The sequence below is a fragment of the Penaeus monodon genome, chromosome 38 (assembly GCF_015228065.2).
Source record: "Penaeus monodon isolate SGIC_2016 chromosome 38, NSTDA_Pmon_1, whole genome shotgun sequence".
NCBI lineage: Eukaryota > Metazoa > Arthropoda > Malacostraca > Decapoda > Penaeidae > Penaeus > Penaeus monodon.
In genome coordinates, this window is record NC_051423.1 from 3,284,551 (window position 1) to 3,299,550 (window position 15,000).

At 38.1% G+C, this 15,000-nt stretch overlaps 2 protein-coding genes across 2 annotated transcripts in view; one reads left to right on the top strand and one right to left on the bottom strand.

Moving 5' to 3' along the window:
• Positions 1 to 6,969, top strand: part of LOC119596632 (probable E3 ubiquitin-protein ligase HERC1) — a 63,718-nt gene extending 56,749 nt beyond the window's left edge. Inside the window, exons 64-71 of the mRNA XM_037945968.1 lie at positions 1 to 522; positions 699 to 906; positions 1,075 to 1,187; positions 1,572 to 1,652; positions 1,831 to 1,983; positions 2,451 to 2,584; positions 2,870 to 3,023; positions 3,701 to 6,969. The exon at positions 1 to 522 is cut by the window's left edge and continues 773 nt beyond it. Of these exons, the coding sequence (XP_037801896.1) occupies positions 1 to 522; positions 699 to 906; positions 1,075 to 1,187; positions 1,572 to 1,652; positions 1,831 to 1,983; positions 2,451 to 2,584; positions 2,870 to 3,023; positions 3,701 to 3,907 (1,572 nt within the window). The 3' untranslated portion in view covers positions 3,908 to 6,969. The remainder of the gene's footprint in view (positions 523 to 698; positions 907 to 1,074; positions 1,188 to 1,571; positions 1,653 to 1,830; positions 1,984 to 2,450; positions 2,585 to 2,869; positions 3,024 to 3,700) is intronic.
• Positions 6,970 to 7,254: 285 nt separating this feature from the next.
• On the bottom strand, positions 7,255 to 13,313 carry LOC119597066 (tetraspanin-2A-like; the record flags this gene model as incomplete). Its single annotated transcript, XM_037946521.1, is given in 5 exon segments — positions 7,255 to 8,392; positions 9,143 to 9,250; positions 9,435 to 9,512; positions 10,403 to 10,582; positions 13,116 to 13,313. Coding segments are annotated over 5 exon segments (630 nt in total), but the record flags the coding sequence as incomplete, so codon positions are not given.
• Between the last annotated feature and the right edge of the window lie 1,687 nt (positions 13,314 to 15,000).

Below are 15,000 nucleotides of genomic sequence, written 5' to 3' on the forward strand. Positions count from 1 at the left end.
CTCATCTGGACGCTGTCGGGAAAGGGGATCCGCCAGATCAGCGCCGGTCGCAGCCACAGCGCAGCCTGGTCAGCCCTGCCACTTCCTCCAGTGACCCCAGGAACCCCAGCTCCCATGCAGCTTGGAATTCCCGCGTCAGTGCCACCACAGTACCCAAACTTGCAGAACATTCCCCCAGGTGCTCTCTGCTCAAGGCTGAGGATGCTCCATCAGTTCAGTGATCTGCTTTATGCATCGTGGAAGCTCATACCCCTGACACCTGGGCTGGAATGCTATATAGAAAATGTGAGCGCAGTAACCTGTGCAGCTGTGCGTTCCCTTGTGTCACCGAGAGTCTACACGCTTCCTTTGGTCCGTTGCCTTGGTCGAACTATGGTCCAGGGACGAAATTATGGGCCCCAAGTTACAGTCAAAAGAATATCAACGAGAGGAGCACCATGTAAACCTATTTTCATACAGTTGGCTCGGCAAGTTGTGAAACTCAAGCCGTCAGATCTGAGACTTCCCTCCAGAGCCTGGAAGGTAATTTCCTTTTGATGATATAAGTTGGATGATGAATTTTTTGTTGTAGTTTGTTCTGTACACTGAAAAACTTTAATCCACCTCTTCTTTGTGTGATTGGTCTTGATATTAGATATTCAGTAGTAGGTCCAATTGCACAAATGTGAACTAATATATATATTTTTTCTCTTACACAGGTAAAGCTTGTTGGCGAAGGAGCAGATGATGCAGGTGGTGTGTTTGACGACACAATGACAGAAATGTGTCATGAACTGGTGACAGGTGGCGTTCCTCTTCTCATACCAACACCCAATGCAGTCTCAGATGCTGGAAATAACAGGGACCGTTTCCTCCTTAATCCCGACCTGACGCAACATCACCACCTTCTCTGGTTCAAATTCTTAGGTATGCAGGAAATACTTGAAGGAAATTAATATGAATTCAATGGGTGAGATGTATTTACTGATATTAAGCAGACTCATAGTAAATGATGCATTGAGCCAGTTCCATTTATTTCCTGTATTTGGTATAAATGCCAGGGATGTCAAAGTAAGAGCACTGTTCCTCCTCCAGGTATATTATTTGGCATTGCCATTCGGACCAAGAAACCCCTCGCCCTCCCCCTGGCTCCACTGGTGTGGAAACTGCTTGCTGGCGTGCCTCCCTCATCGTCTGATCTGGAGGAGGTGAGTTGTGTAACATGCAGTAAAGAACATGACACAGGTCTTCACAGGTGTCTCCTCTTTTTTAAAAAACGAGGGAAAAAGACAAGTCTTGTGGTATTACAACTGTTCTTTTCATTGTAATGCACATGCTTGTTCAGTTTTCCCAGCAATATGATACCTTTGTATTTAAAGATATATGAGGTATTTATTTTGATGTAGCTTTATTTAGTTTTTGTGTTTTTAACCGAAGAAAATGGGAGGGTAATTATTGTAGATATTTTATAACATACACCTAAGTGATTCCTTTCCTTTAAACACATGCATATCATACTGAAGAAAACATGAATGACTCTTTCATTGTCTTCTTGAAATGAGAATTAGATTGATAATATTCTGTGCTTGCAGGTTGATATTGAATATATGCAGAGCTTGCGAGCCATCAGAGATATTGACCAGGATGGGGTTACGGAAGACACTTTCCATGATGTAAGTGTGCTTGGATTTGACATCATCATCATTATTGCAATCACTGTCAGTCAATGAATATTTTGAAAATGAAAATACAATTTTCTGTCTTCCTATGCTCTTTTTTTTTCCTGTGATCCTGTTGTTATACTTTGAGGTCATCTTTTTAAAGATGGTAGTGATGTAACTTCTTCTCCAGGTGATACCCCTTGAGAGTTTCGAGTGCACGAGCATGACTGGAGCTCGGGTGGCAGTGGTTCCTGGAGGAAGAGCGGTTCCTCTGACGTTTACCAACAGACAGGAATATGTCAACCGAACAATCTACTACAGGCTGCACCAGATGGACAGACAGGTGTTGTACTGATTTTAGTTAATCAAGGAAAAATATTTTTCTTTTTTCTTTTTTGACTTCATTATCTTATTTTTCTTTTTCTTTTTGTTTCTTTTCTTTTTCTTTTTCTTTTTCTTTTTCTTTTTCTTTTCTTTTTCTTTGTTGGTGCCATCTTCTTCTTTTTCTTCTTCTTCTACTTCTTCTTCTTCTTCTTTTTCTTCTTCTACTTCTTCTTCTTCTTCTTCTTCTTTTCTTCTTCTTCTTAGCTCTTAACACCAGGTATCCTGGAAGCATGTCACAATTATTTTCACCCTCTGTCAAAATGATATCCCCTTTATACTGAGTAAAGACATCGAAAAAGTGTGATGTATATTGGTGTCTGCTGTCCCCAAATTATTAAACTTTTTATTATTTTATGCAGCTTTTCCCCATAACATTTAGTATTCTGAATGCTTTTGTACAAAGCCTGGCTGCACTGTCTTCAACAGGTTGCTGCTGTGCGTGAAGGCATGGCCTGGATCATCCCTGTGCCACTGCTCTCTCTGATGACAGCAGCTCATCTTGAACAGCTAGTGTGTGGCCTTCCACACATTTCTGTGGCTACACTTAAAAAAGTTGTGAGGTAAATCTCTATGTCTGCACAGTGTTTGCAAATGTGATTTTACAAGTTCTTAACATAATGGGCACATATGGTTGATATATGGAACAGCCCTTTTTTGTTGTTTTCATGATTATGTGATGGTTGTAGAATGAAAGTTAATCATTCTCAAAATTCTTAGCCTTTAATTCTGGTAATCTTATTGATTTTATTTTAAGCTTTCAATACCTCACTTTGGTGGTTGAGGCTTTCATAATTGACATTGGAAATAGAAATACACCCCACCATACTTGTTTTTTCCCCGACAAGGTATCGTGAGGTGGACGAGAATGACCCGCTTGTGGTATGGCTCTGGCACATTCTGGAGTCGTTCAGCCCCTGTGAACGGGTTCTCTTTGTCCGCTTTGTGTCTGGGCGCTCACGACTGCCGGCTAATTTGGCTGATCTATCACAGCGGTTTCAGGTGGGGTCTTGTTTGCTATTTTATTTGTTTATTATTACCATATTTAGAAAAAAATCCTATCATGCAGGTTTGCTCTAGATCAATACTTTTTTATTTCTGGAGCACAGTTTTTAAGATATAGAATATTATTAGTATTTAAGAAGAAATGATTGACTATGAGGACAGTCACTTGTTTCAGGTGCTGCTTTGTACAAAAATACAAATGTAGACTTCAAATTTCTAAGATGTGAAATATAGAAAGGTGATTTAGCTTCAAAAGGAATACACCTGATGAGAGAAAGTAGGGATAAAGAGAACTGGCCTTGATATATGATTTGTTATTGTATATTGGTTCAGGGAGGGTCTCTGTTTACCTCTCATTAGCAGGAAGCCATGATTTACCTGTTTATATCTTTTATTTCAAAATGTGTCTTATACAGACTGGGTTATAAGTGATACTTGCATTTATTTCTCATTCTTGCGCCAGACCTCCATGTTAAATGTGAACTAGATGTATGCCAGCCTGATTAGTATTCTGATGCTAAGAACTCACTGATTCTTTTATTATACTTGTTAATAAATAGAGATACATGGAATTAGTCAGATATAAGCATATGCCATGAAATCTGAAATGCACAGTTTGCTCATTTCAGAATTTTAGTTAGAGCTAAACAGGATAATCATGAGGGATATTACAGGTGATGCGTGTGGACCGGCCAATTGACTCCCTGCCTACTGCTCAGACGTGCTTTTTCCAACTACGACTCCCACCCTACTCCAGCCAGGAGGTGATGGCAGAAAAAATGCGCTATGCTATCAACAACTGTCGCTCAATTGATATGGATAACTACATGTTAGCCAGAAATCAAGATCCTAACCATCACTCTGACGATGATGAGTTTTAGGCAATAGATAATGATATGGAGACAATCAAATATCATGGAGGAAAAATAGAGTGATTGACAAGCATGAGTCTGTATAATAATGATGTGATATTTTCATATGTCACATATCAGAGCTTATTTTATTATACATCAGATTCAAAGACCCTTTCAAATAATCAGCCATGAAAGAAAGTGCATTCCATTACATATATTTATAATAATATTTATGAAAACCTCTCAATGTTTTTTAAAATATGGCAGTGCTCATTCCTCTCAGAATACAGCACCTTTCATCATGTCTTTCATTATTAAAAGCCATATGTTGAAGTTTATTACACTCATGTAGGGTAAATGTCGACTCATCCACGTACACATTTATTCTTTATAGAGTGAATATTCAAGAAAGAACAATTACAGCTTTGGATGTAAAATCAGTATATAGCAGCAAGTCAGAAGTTCCCTTTTGCTTTTGTGTGGACAAGTAATAGGAGTCAATGGAGGCTGATTTTTTTTTCTCTCGTCTTATAGGAAATCTCATAAATTGCTGTAGTTTTTGTATATTTAAAAAGATCAATCATTTTTGTGAATAAAACAAGTGTGATAATGGTGAAGCCAGCAATTGGAACATAATTTGAGCTGTGACATGTCATATTTTGACAAGCTTTTTTTTTTGTTTGTTTGTGGGGTGATAGTAAAGATCACATTTTACTGAAGTTAATGGTTTATGGAGCCACAGTGTGAAGTCTCTTATACAATTCATGGTTTTAGGCTTTATGATATTCTTGAGGCACGAATCTTTTATGGTTATGTATTTGACACCTGAAAGGAAATTGGAGAACCTGCATCAAGTTCATTTCAGGTTTTATGCAGTGATCTTTCTGTTTGTTAACTTGGTTAGGTAAATCTCATGGTAATTTTATGAAACTGAAAGTAATTTTCCTAGTCTTTTAGTCACAAAATCTTATGTATGTAAAACACTACATCCCATAAAACAAAGTCTCTCGAACGCTTATGTTATTGGTGGTTAAAGGAGCCAGGGCAGTTCCGATTTGCCACAACCCCTATGTGTGAGGCAGTCTGCATAATGTACAGAGAAGTTTGCAGAGAGAATGAGAGAGAGAGAGAGAGAAAGGAAATCATGAATGGGAGTGAGCTCTAGATTGCAGGATCTTTTCATTCAATTTTATCATAGGTGAAACTTGTGGAGGAGCTTCTCAGTAGTCTCGTCTGTGTTGTGTATTAGTGTGGTGCTGAAGTTACGGTTTTGTATTTTGATGTGTGTGTTTTTTTATGAGTGGCTTTATTATGAACAGGAATAGCTTGAGTAATCTGGTAGCACCAATGTTTTAGCTATTGTAAACTTTGGAAGAATGTGGAAAGTGTTACTGAATAAAACTGTGTAATTAAGTTTGCATTCAGTCTGTAGTGAATTACAGCATTAGTTTTTGAATATCTGCAGTATATGATAAAGAATGCTGTGTTTTTTTCTTTCTTTTATATTTTTTAGGAAGAATTATTTTGATATTCTTTTTGATGAAATGTGATAAATGTCTCTCTTTCTTTTTTCTTTTTTTTTGTAAGTGTGTGGGGGGGAGTGTATATAGCAACTGATTTTGACCAAACTGCAGTGATGTTATGAAAAAGAAAAAAGCCTCTCTTTTGCGAGACACCAATTGATAAGCTATGTGATTCAGGTTTTCAGTCTGAGTATGAGCTTTTGGATGTTGCTTTTTCATTTTTCTTTGGCGATATTTCTCTCTGTGTGTGTCTTGTGATGAAGAAGAAACATTATGCAAACAAAGAGACAAACCTGTTTTACTTGAGGGTGTGAAACAAGAAGAAATAATGACCAAGTGCTGTTAAGAAATGACATTTCTTAGAGCTGGTTTGCTTTTGGAGACTTTTTAAAAAAGATATGGTTAGGAAGTTCAATCTTTTTAATATCACACATTGCTTTCCCTTTGATTTGGTTCATAAAAAAAAGCAATCTCACTTGTATTCTTTCATGGAACACAGCAAACTGCCTTTCTTCTTGTGAGGTCTTTCAGTCGGTCTGAGGTGTAGTAGTGGCATTGTATTTTTAAACAGTGGTCTGTCCTTTTTCAGATGAGTATCATTTTATCAATATATTGCTCAGGAATTATTGCCTTTGTTACAAGAAAGACTTTGTTTCCCTCAACTTTGATACATCGTTTTACGGTCTTCAGCGATGGCCTACTGTCGATCAAATGTGATTTAATTTGTTTGTTTGTTTTTGGAAGAGTCTAGATTCTAGGTTATAGGCGAAGAGGTGATCATTTCTGTACTATACTATTTTTTTTCCTTTTATCGAAGCAAAGTTGTATTTGAGAAACAGGTGATGATTATCCGAGTCATCACTAACCTGTCAAGTGCATCTTCACTTCAGTAAAAAGAAAAAGGGTATGGTTTTAGTTGTTTCAGCTTTGAAACTATGTATTTGATTTATTATCATCTGTATTTGTTAAGCTCTCATTTATTTCATGATGTTTTCTCCTGAACGATAAACATTTTCTGTTTTATTTATATCATCAGTTCATTTTACACTAACTTTAAGTAGGATCATTGTGGAAAAGGTTAATATATTCATTTTTTTTCCCTCAAATTCTTCAGTATGTAAGAAGTAAGAGAAACTTCACTATACTTGCTAGTCATGAGAGACACATTCACAATCACTAATGACTGTTGTGCCAAAATTGTTTAGATTAACACGGACAGTTGCTGGAAAGGGTGATGGTGGCCCTTCCGCTTGGGGGCCGTCATGTCTCGTCACTCCTTTTCCCAACTGTATCGAGGGGTAATTGAATAAGAAGTATTGAAAAAAGGGAGGTTCTTTATATGTCCAGAACATCAGTCATGAACTAAGAAGAGTGGATGGGTTCCTTGAAAACTATTTTTTTTTTTTTTTATGTTTCTTGCCATTTTGCTTTTTTGCTCACGATACATTGTTGAATCACATGTTATTTGTTTTGTTTATGTAATTCTGTTTGGATTATCACAAAGAAAGTAAAAAGACAATTGTACTGTATTTGTATGCAGGTTGAATAAGAAAAAAAGTGATGGATTGAAGTAGTTTCATTTATCCTAAAACACAAGAAGTTATATTATTTGTATAATGAGTTCCATAATAATTTATGATATTTAGATCATCAGTGTATATTATTATGATTTTTTAAAATGATATTTAGATCATCAGTGTATATTATGATTTTTTTCCCCCAACAGTTCATTATTGTGATAAAAGTTATGCATAGAACATCTATACGTTTGCTCAATGTTAGTGTTCACATAATCTCTCTGTCCACATGGCATATAAGTATACATGTAGTTTATCCAAAGGATAATAAAAATTTATATGATAAATCACTTTTATTCCAAAAATTCAAAAAGAATATTAGTAAACTTATTTACCTAATACAGTGTAGATTACAGGGCAAAAATACATTATTAGGCAATCCAAAGGAAGCCGACTTAATTGGTTTCGTCAGACTGCAATGCCATTCGACCTCGCCACTATGGTCCCTATAGAATCAGTTCAGAGCTAAATGATGTAAATGAGCTTCCTGCTGTATCTAGCAATGAATGGAGTATACACGGTACAAATATACAATGGCGAATGGAGAATAATCTGCCAGAAAAGAGCAAGCCCTTTGCCACCTTTCTGGGGTATTCCTTTGTTAAGCCGAGGTCCCCTTAACCTTGTCTGACCTAACCATGCTACAAGTCAAGGAACGTTCTTTGTCCAAATCCTACAATTTTCTCCTGGGCAGTATTGGTATATAGTCTATGATCGTCTTACAAGTTTATTACAACTATTAGCCAGATATAGCACAAAGGCATTCGTAGTCAGCATAGTTACTGCAAGCCTTGCAGAGTGTTTCGTAATGTAACCAACATATGCGGGGAACATTGGGCGTCCGTGGTAAGGTCCTTGGTCCTGAGGTGGCCCAGGGCTTAGGATCGAGTCAGGCTGGTGGCTTTAGAAGGTAATTCTTATTCCATAAGACATTTCAGAAACGAAAACACATTGTTAATTTTAGAAGCTACCGATGAACCTAGGTTCTTGAATAACCAGTTTATTGTCAGCATCCACTTAACTTTCGTTTTCCAAATATAGTTGGACAGTTTTCTACTCACAGAGTAAATTAATGTCATCATTCTTACAGTACAAATCATAAAAAAGGGCAGGTGTATGAGCAACCAAAATAAATCTAATCGCAAGACGATGTCACTTTTGCACCGTATACAAATTCAATGTACATCCACACCACAATGGAGCTACACATGACAATGCAAACATTCGTTTTTTTCAGGATTTATAAAAGAGTGAGGTATAAAACTTTTTAGGCGCTGACAAAGGACACAAGGACATATAACATATACATTTTCTTCTGCGATCCTTTGACCGGACGAATTTTGTGATTAGTTTCCTTTCTGTATCTCCTTGAGCGCCTGCCACATGCAGAAGGCGAACATCATGGCGAAGCACTGAAAGGGGGAATTGGTTGGTTATATTCAGAGCAAGATCAGCGGTCCAGATTTTACATAAAAAATACCGTTGTTATACCTTGGGCACCCTGGCAATTTCCGTGTATTTTTATAACCTGGGGATATTTTTTTTCAAATCTTAAAATTCGTATGAGAACTATATAAGGATTTTATACCATGCCAATGATATTATCAATAAATTGCTTCATATTTGTAAGTTTAACTTCGTATAATGGGAGAGTGAGATGGGGGGGGGGGTTGCCTTGCTGATCTCCTTATCAGTAGCTTTGTAACAGGGGTGTCCAATATTACTTGCTCTAGATTATATGCGGTGTGCACTGGTAACTAGCGGAAACAGCATATCACGTATTATTTCAATACATTTGCTGATCTCAAGGGGTACCCCTTTGAGAGGAGCAAATGTAACCCTTGTGGTACATGTGGGATTCCTGTTCAGGACCCAATACAAAATGGGGTGTTTGGAACACAGGTATGATCCGGAAAGGATGATGTAACACGATGTAACATATATTATTAACTTTTTGTTATTTATCTTCACCAGAATTACAAAATTCTAACGAAGACGTTAATATCAAAACACCAGTTACATTTCTTGCATTATGTATTGCATTCGTCACAGAACCCAACGCAAGGTGTTGCTACTGCGTCAGAATAGGAAGGAAATTACTAGACCTTTAACAACTACAACATCGTTACACCGCAACGGCAAACACAACTGTAACAACAAACCTGGAAGAAGCACAGGCAGAGGGAGAGGCCAGTGATCCAGCCGGTTCGGACTTCGAGGTACTGGGAGAAGATCTCAGCGCAAGAATCCCCGTACTGGTTTCCTGTGACCTGTTGGCGCAGCGAGGAACTTAAGGATCACTTTTTGGAATCTACTGTACATAGTTACAGCACGTGGCGATATCCTTATCTCATTTTTTTCATCTTTATATATAATATTCACATTCATTAGTTTGCCGAAACAACCCTTATTTTTTATGTAATTAACGGTCCACGCATCATTGAAAAACTTTACCTGATCTCGACAGGTGTCTGGAACAGGTAAGTGAATTTCCCCGTAGTCGCCGGCAGAGTACCCACCGCAGCATCCGACCTGTTATGAGGCAACGTTATAACTTCAGATGCGTTTATGTGTATCCTTCTACTGTTTCTCCATTAATGTTACAAATATATATATATATATATATATATATATATATATATATATATATATATATATCATATATATATATATATCATATATATATATATTTTTTTTGGGGGGGGGTTAGACGAAGATCACCGAATCAATGAAAAGCGACGATGGGATCCATATCCAAATTACAAATTACACAAATTGCAGAAGGAAAGCGAAATCGTGCACACAATGCATTATCGTATGATCTAGTATATGGTGCAAGTGATAAATGTAGTGAATGGAATTAGTGGAATTTCAAAATAAAATTCGGTTAATTCAAAGAGATTAAACTTTGTGATACATGATAATTGGAAGGTTGTTGAAACAATCAAAACAATCCTTGATCACTATATGTGCATGGATCTTACAGAGGAAATCCACATCTGTCAAGAAAGTAGAATATATATATATATATATATATATATATATATATATATATATATATATATATATATATATATATATATATATATATTATTATATGTGTATGTATGTATGTAGTGTGTGTGTGTGTGTGTGTGTGTGTGTGTGTGTGTGTGTGTGTGTGTGTGTTATAGATAGATAGATAGATAGATAGATAGATAGCGAGAGAGAGAGAGAGAGAGAGAGAGGGAGATTGATAGATAGACATGTGTATTAGATAGCCAGATGGATAGATAGATATATGTGTGTGTATCTATATCAAACACCCTTTTAGTAAACAGAGAGAACAAAAAGACAGGCCTGTCAGCCCCGTGGCAGCACAAGACCCCTCCGGCCACGCCTCCCCCGCGTTGACCCCAAGAGCAAAATCTCCAGCGACTTGCATATTCCTGAAGGATGTCGACGGTCCTCCTAGCCGAGACGTCCCACTGGTACTGGTAGATCTTGTTCCTGATGGCCTCCTGCAGCCACGGGTAGATGCGCGAGTCCTCCAGGCCGTTGTCCAGCACGTAGGCGGATCCCCCCAGCAGGAGGCCGAAAGTCACCACCGTCATGATCTTGTACTGAGTTGGGGAAGGGAAGGAAAAGCGCCATGAGAGTATTTCGAAAAGAAATGAAAAATTAAAATGAAATGTCCGTGAATATATTTTTTTCTATCAATCGTTATCATGTTTTTTTCAGGATTTTACTAAGATTTCATGTACTTTTTGATATTTCCTAAAATTTAATCATGGTTATAATCACAACTAAATCTGTTATTGAATATCTTTAATTCACACAAAAAAATAATGAAACGATATCAAATCATATATCTAATATAACACATATTTTCATGACACGAACTGTATTAGATTTAAAGACAAAGTTTATTCTACGAATCATGGAATTTACTGAAACCTCTACTTCCGGACTAAACTACGAAACGTTTCATGCAAGAACAACTGAAAAAAAAGTCATAGGACATGGGAAGTTCGGAAGGACGACAGTTATACGAAGTTAAATATAAGATGAGAGTTATTGTTAAGGAAGTTAGGGAAGATGAGAGTTGAAAGAAGGAAAGTTGAAATAAGTGAAGAATAGTCGTTCAGGGAAGGTGAGGATTGCTGAATGAAAGGAAAGGAGAGTTTAAAGTAAGTGGAGAAATCATTACCAAAAGAAGTAGGCGGGAATGATTAAAAGTAGTTGAGAAATAGTTGTTATAAGAGAAAAAAAAAATGAAAAAAAAAGTTGTTAGAAGAAATTCCCAAAATGTACTGAAAGGACAGAAAGAAGAAGTTGAAAGTCGTGTAAGTCAGTAATAGACTGGAAAAGACTGGAAAGTAAAGCTAAGGAATTTTGGTCGAGAGATGGAATGAGGCCTTCGGTGCAATGGCATCTGCCGGTGCAGCGAGGCATGCAAAAGGTGTGTGTGCGTATGTTTGTGAGAGAGAGTGTGAGTGTGAGTGTGCGTGTGTGTGTGTGTGTTCGTGTGTGTATGCGTGTGTGTATGTGTGCGTGTGTGTGTGTGCGCGCGCGCGCGTGTGTGCGTGTGTGTATGTGCGCGCGTGTGTGTGTGTGCGCGTGTGTGTGTGTGCGCGTGTGAATGTGAGTGTGAGTGCGCGCGCGCGCGCGTGTGCGTGTGTGACCCTCTAAGGAGTCCTTGACTTACGGCGACTCAGGGAAGGTGAGGGTAATGGAGTCTAACACGAAATCTTTATTACACTGAAAACAGAAAAACCGTGAAGAATGACACCATATTACACGGAACCTGAAATACATTTGAACATGATTATGACTTTGCTACAGTAATTACAGAACGATCTTATTGCTACGGAACAAAATGATTTATTACATTATGTTAATGATACAAACTACACAAGATGAATTACAGATCCATTACTTACACAGTCTAAAATATACATACATGATACGTCCATGCAATATACATGAATACAATTATCAAACAATCTCAAAAGAAGGGAAAGAGAAAGAAGAATAAGTTGGAATGAAAGGAAATACCAAAATTTGTCTCGTGTTTTCTTGGGATTTTGTTTCACTGATGCCATTGCGGTCATCGACAGAGGCTATTAAAACTAAGTATGACTCTCTGGCAGCATCAGTAAACACGCCTATGCAAGCACATGCAAGCATACGTGTGTTCAAATGCCAAGGGAGCTTCCTGGGACCTGATCAGGTATCACACACGCACACGCACACGCACACACACACACACACGCACACACACACACACGCACACACACACACACACACACACACACACACACACACATGCACACAATACGGCGTGCATATAAGCATGATTTGTGTAAGCCATAAGCTCAAAATGGCGCCTGCAAACCAGAAGCCCCGTTAGGCTTCATGGTGGTTTCCAAAACCAGCGCCGACGGAAACCCAAGATGTCACTTACGCTTGACCCAGTCTGACCCGTCATTCGCCCCGGAGCCAAGAACGCTATCAGTCGCCTGGCTCCCTGGGGGCAGCCGCACATTTACTTGTGTTGCAACTTTATTGTTGTTTCAAAAGTAAAGAGTTAAGTCGTACATTCTACTATCAGTGTCCAGCCAGTCCCACGTAGGAGGCACTCTTAGCCTTTTACACACACACACACACACACACACACGCACGCACACGCAAACGCATCTCGTCTCCGGCGCGACAGGCAAAAGGAGAAGGCGGTCAGTGACAGGAATTCGCCGCTGATGGAACAGTCTCCTGACATTCACACAAATCATAAATCACAGAGATCAAACAGGTAATTAAAGAAGAATATAATGACAGGATAGATTATCAAGGTGAAGTTGCATGCATCTGCAGCCTTGGACGAGTAAAAGAAATACAAGAAGTCTATTCACTCTCAGCCGCTTTCTTCTGGAATGGACGGAACCTTACTTTTTTTTTTTTTACTGACATCTGGAAAACATAAATATTGTATCTATGAAACAGGATTTTTTTTCTTTTTTTTAGCAGGCTGACATGCAAAACACATTACAGAGTCCCTTATGGATAAGTCTCTCTTGGATAGTCGCTGTTGATAGTCTCCCTCGGATAGTCTCTCTTGATAGTCTCTCAAACACGAGTCCGGGTTTCTCTACTCACGACGAGCATCAGAAATTTGCTCCTGAAGAAAGCGCCGCAGCAGGCGATGAAGGACGTGATCATGACGAGCGCCGCGCCGCCCATGATGATGCTGGTGCCCGTCCAGTAGAAGTGCATGCCGAGTCCGTTCACATGCTCGTCCATGTCTTTGTCGAAGCGAACCCACAGGCCGATGGCGAAAATGGCCGCGCCTGCGCACTAAAAGCAAGAAAGGGGCGTTAGTCTGCAAGAAAACCAGGGATACCCACGGCGGCTCAACGTACAGTGAGAACCATAGGGACGCTCCTGAAGAAGGCGCCGCAGCAACCCAGGAAAGCGGTGATCATGACGAGGGCGGATCCAGCCATGACGGTCGACGTGCCCACCCAGTAGTGGTACATGCCCAGGCCCTTCACGTAGTCCATCATGTACTCGTCAAACCTGATCCACAAACCCAAAGCAAATATGGCCGCACCGGCGCACTGCAGGGTTAGAACGCCAAAGAGAGACACATTCTTATCCTCGTTTTGAGGGCGACGGAAACAGAACATTGAAGTCAAGCATAATATCACTTAAGGATTAAAACTCCAAAGAGAGAGTGATTTTCATTCCTCGTGAGTGATTAAAACAGAAAATTAAATTATCTGAGTTTTGACATATTGTCACTAAAAGTCAGAATGCCCAAAGAGAATGAATTTCCTCGTATTCAGGATACTTAAAACAGAAAACTGAAGCCAAGAAATCACTAAAATATTAGATATCCAAGACACACACACACACACACACACACACACACACACACACACACACACACACACACACACACACACACACACACACACACACATTCATGCCTCCCATTTTAGACGTGATCAAAACAGAAAATTTAAGTCGAGTATCTTGTCAGTTAAATAATAAAAGTATCAGTGATTATGGAAATATGATAATGATAAAATACTAATCACACGCTTAAATAGCTTAAATTGCAAACTAAACATATTGTAGTCAGTATTAAAGAAAAATGATGATGATGACGATGACGATATTTGTGAAAATAATAATATAGGCAAAAGAAGCAATAATAATGATAATAATAATAACAATAATAATTATTATAATAATGATTAATGATAATGATAATAATAGTTGTAGAAGTAATAGTACTAACACTAATAACAAAACAGCATCAACAATAATGATGGTAATAATAACGATAAAAATAATAAAAGTAATTGTAATAATTATTATTATTATAATGATAGTTATAAATAATAATAATAATAATAAGAAAATAGTAGTAATAGTAATGATAATAATAATACCACTAATAATAATAATAATAATAAAAATAGTAATAGTAATTGTAATAACAATAATAATTATTATAATGATAGTTATAAAAAATAACAGTAACAGCCAATTGATAATTGATTATAAAAGGTAATGATACTGATAAGAGTAAAGCCCTTCTAATGATAATAACGAGCGAAAACCTTAAATGGGTCAGCTCTGGGGCGTTTCCGGGTCACACACATTTCGAGGTGACATTTCGTGCCATCGACAACAGTTATTCTTCCGATAAGAATGTGATGATAATGCCGATAAAGTACTGCATTGATAGTAAATACCATGGTGGAGACGGTAGATAACTGATAACACGATAGCTGTCTAAACGCAAGCTGATTGACTGTACTTGAATGTAAAGCTGAAGGTGGTATTTTATGAGGAAAGCGAATCCCAACAGATAATTTCCATATGATATATTAATCCTGACTTTATGTTGATAGCAGTCGAGCGTAGAAACTCGCTCATGCGTTTAGCCAACTTAATTTTTTTTTTTTTAAAACGGCTATTAGATTCAGAATCACTCATTCGCGCTTCGTTGATCTTATACCACCATTTGACC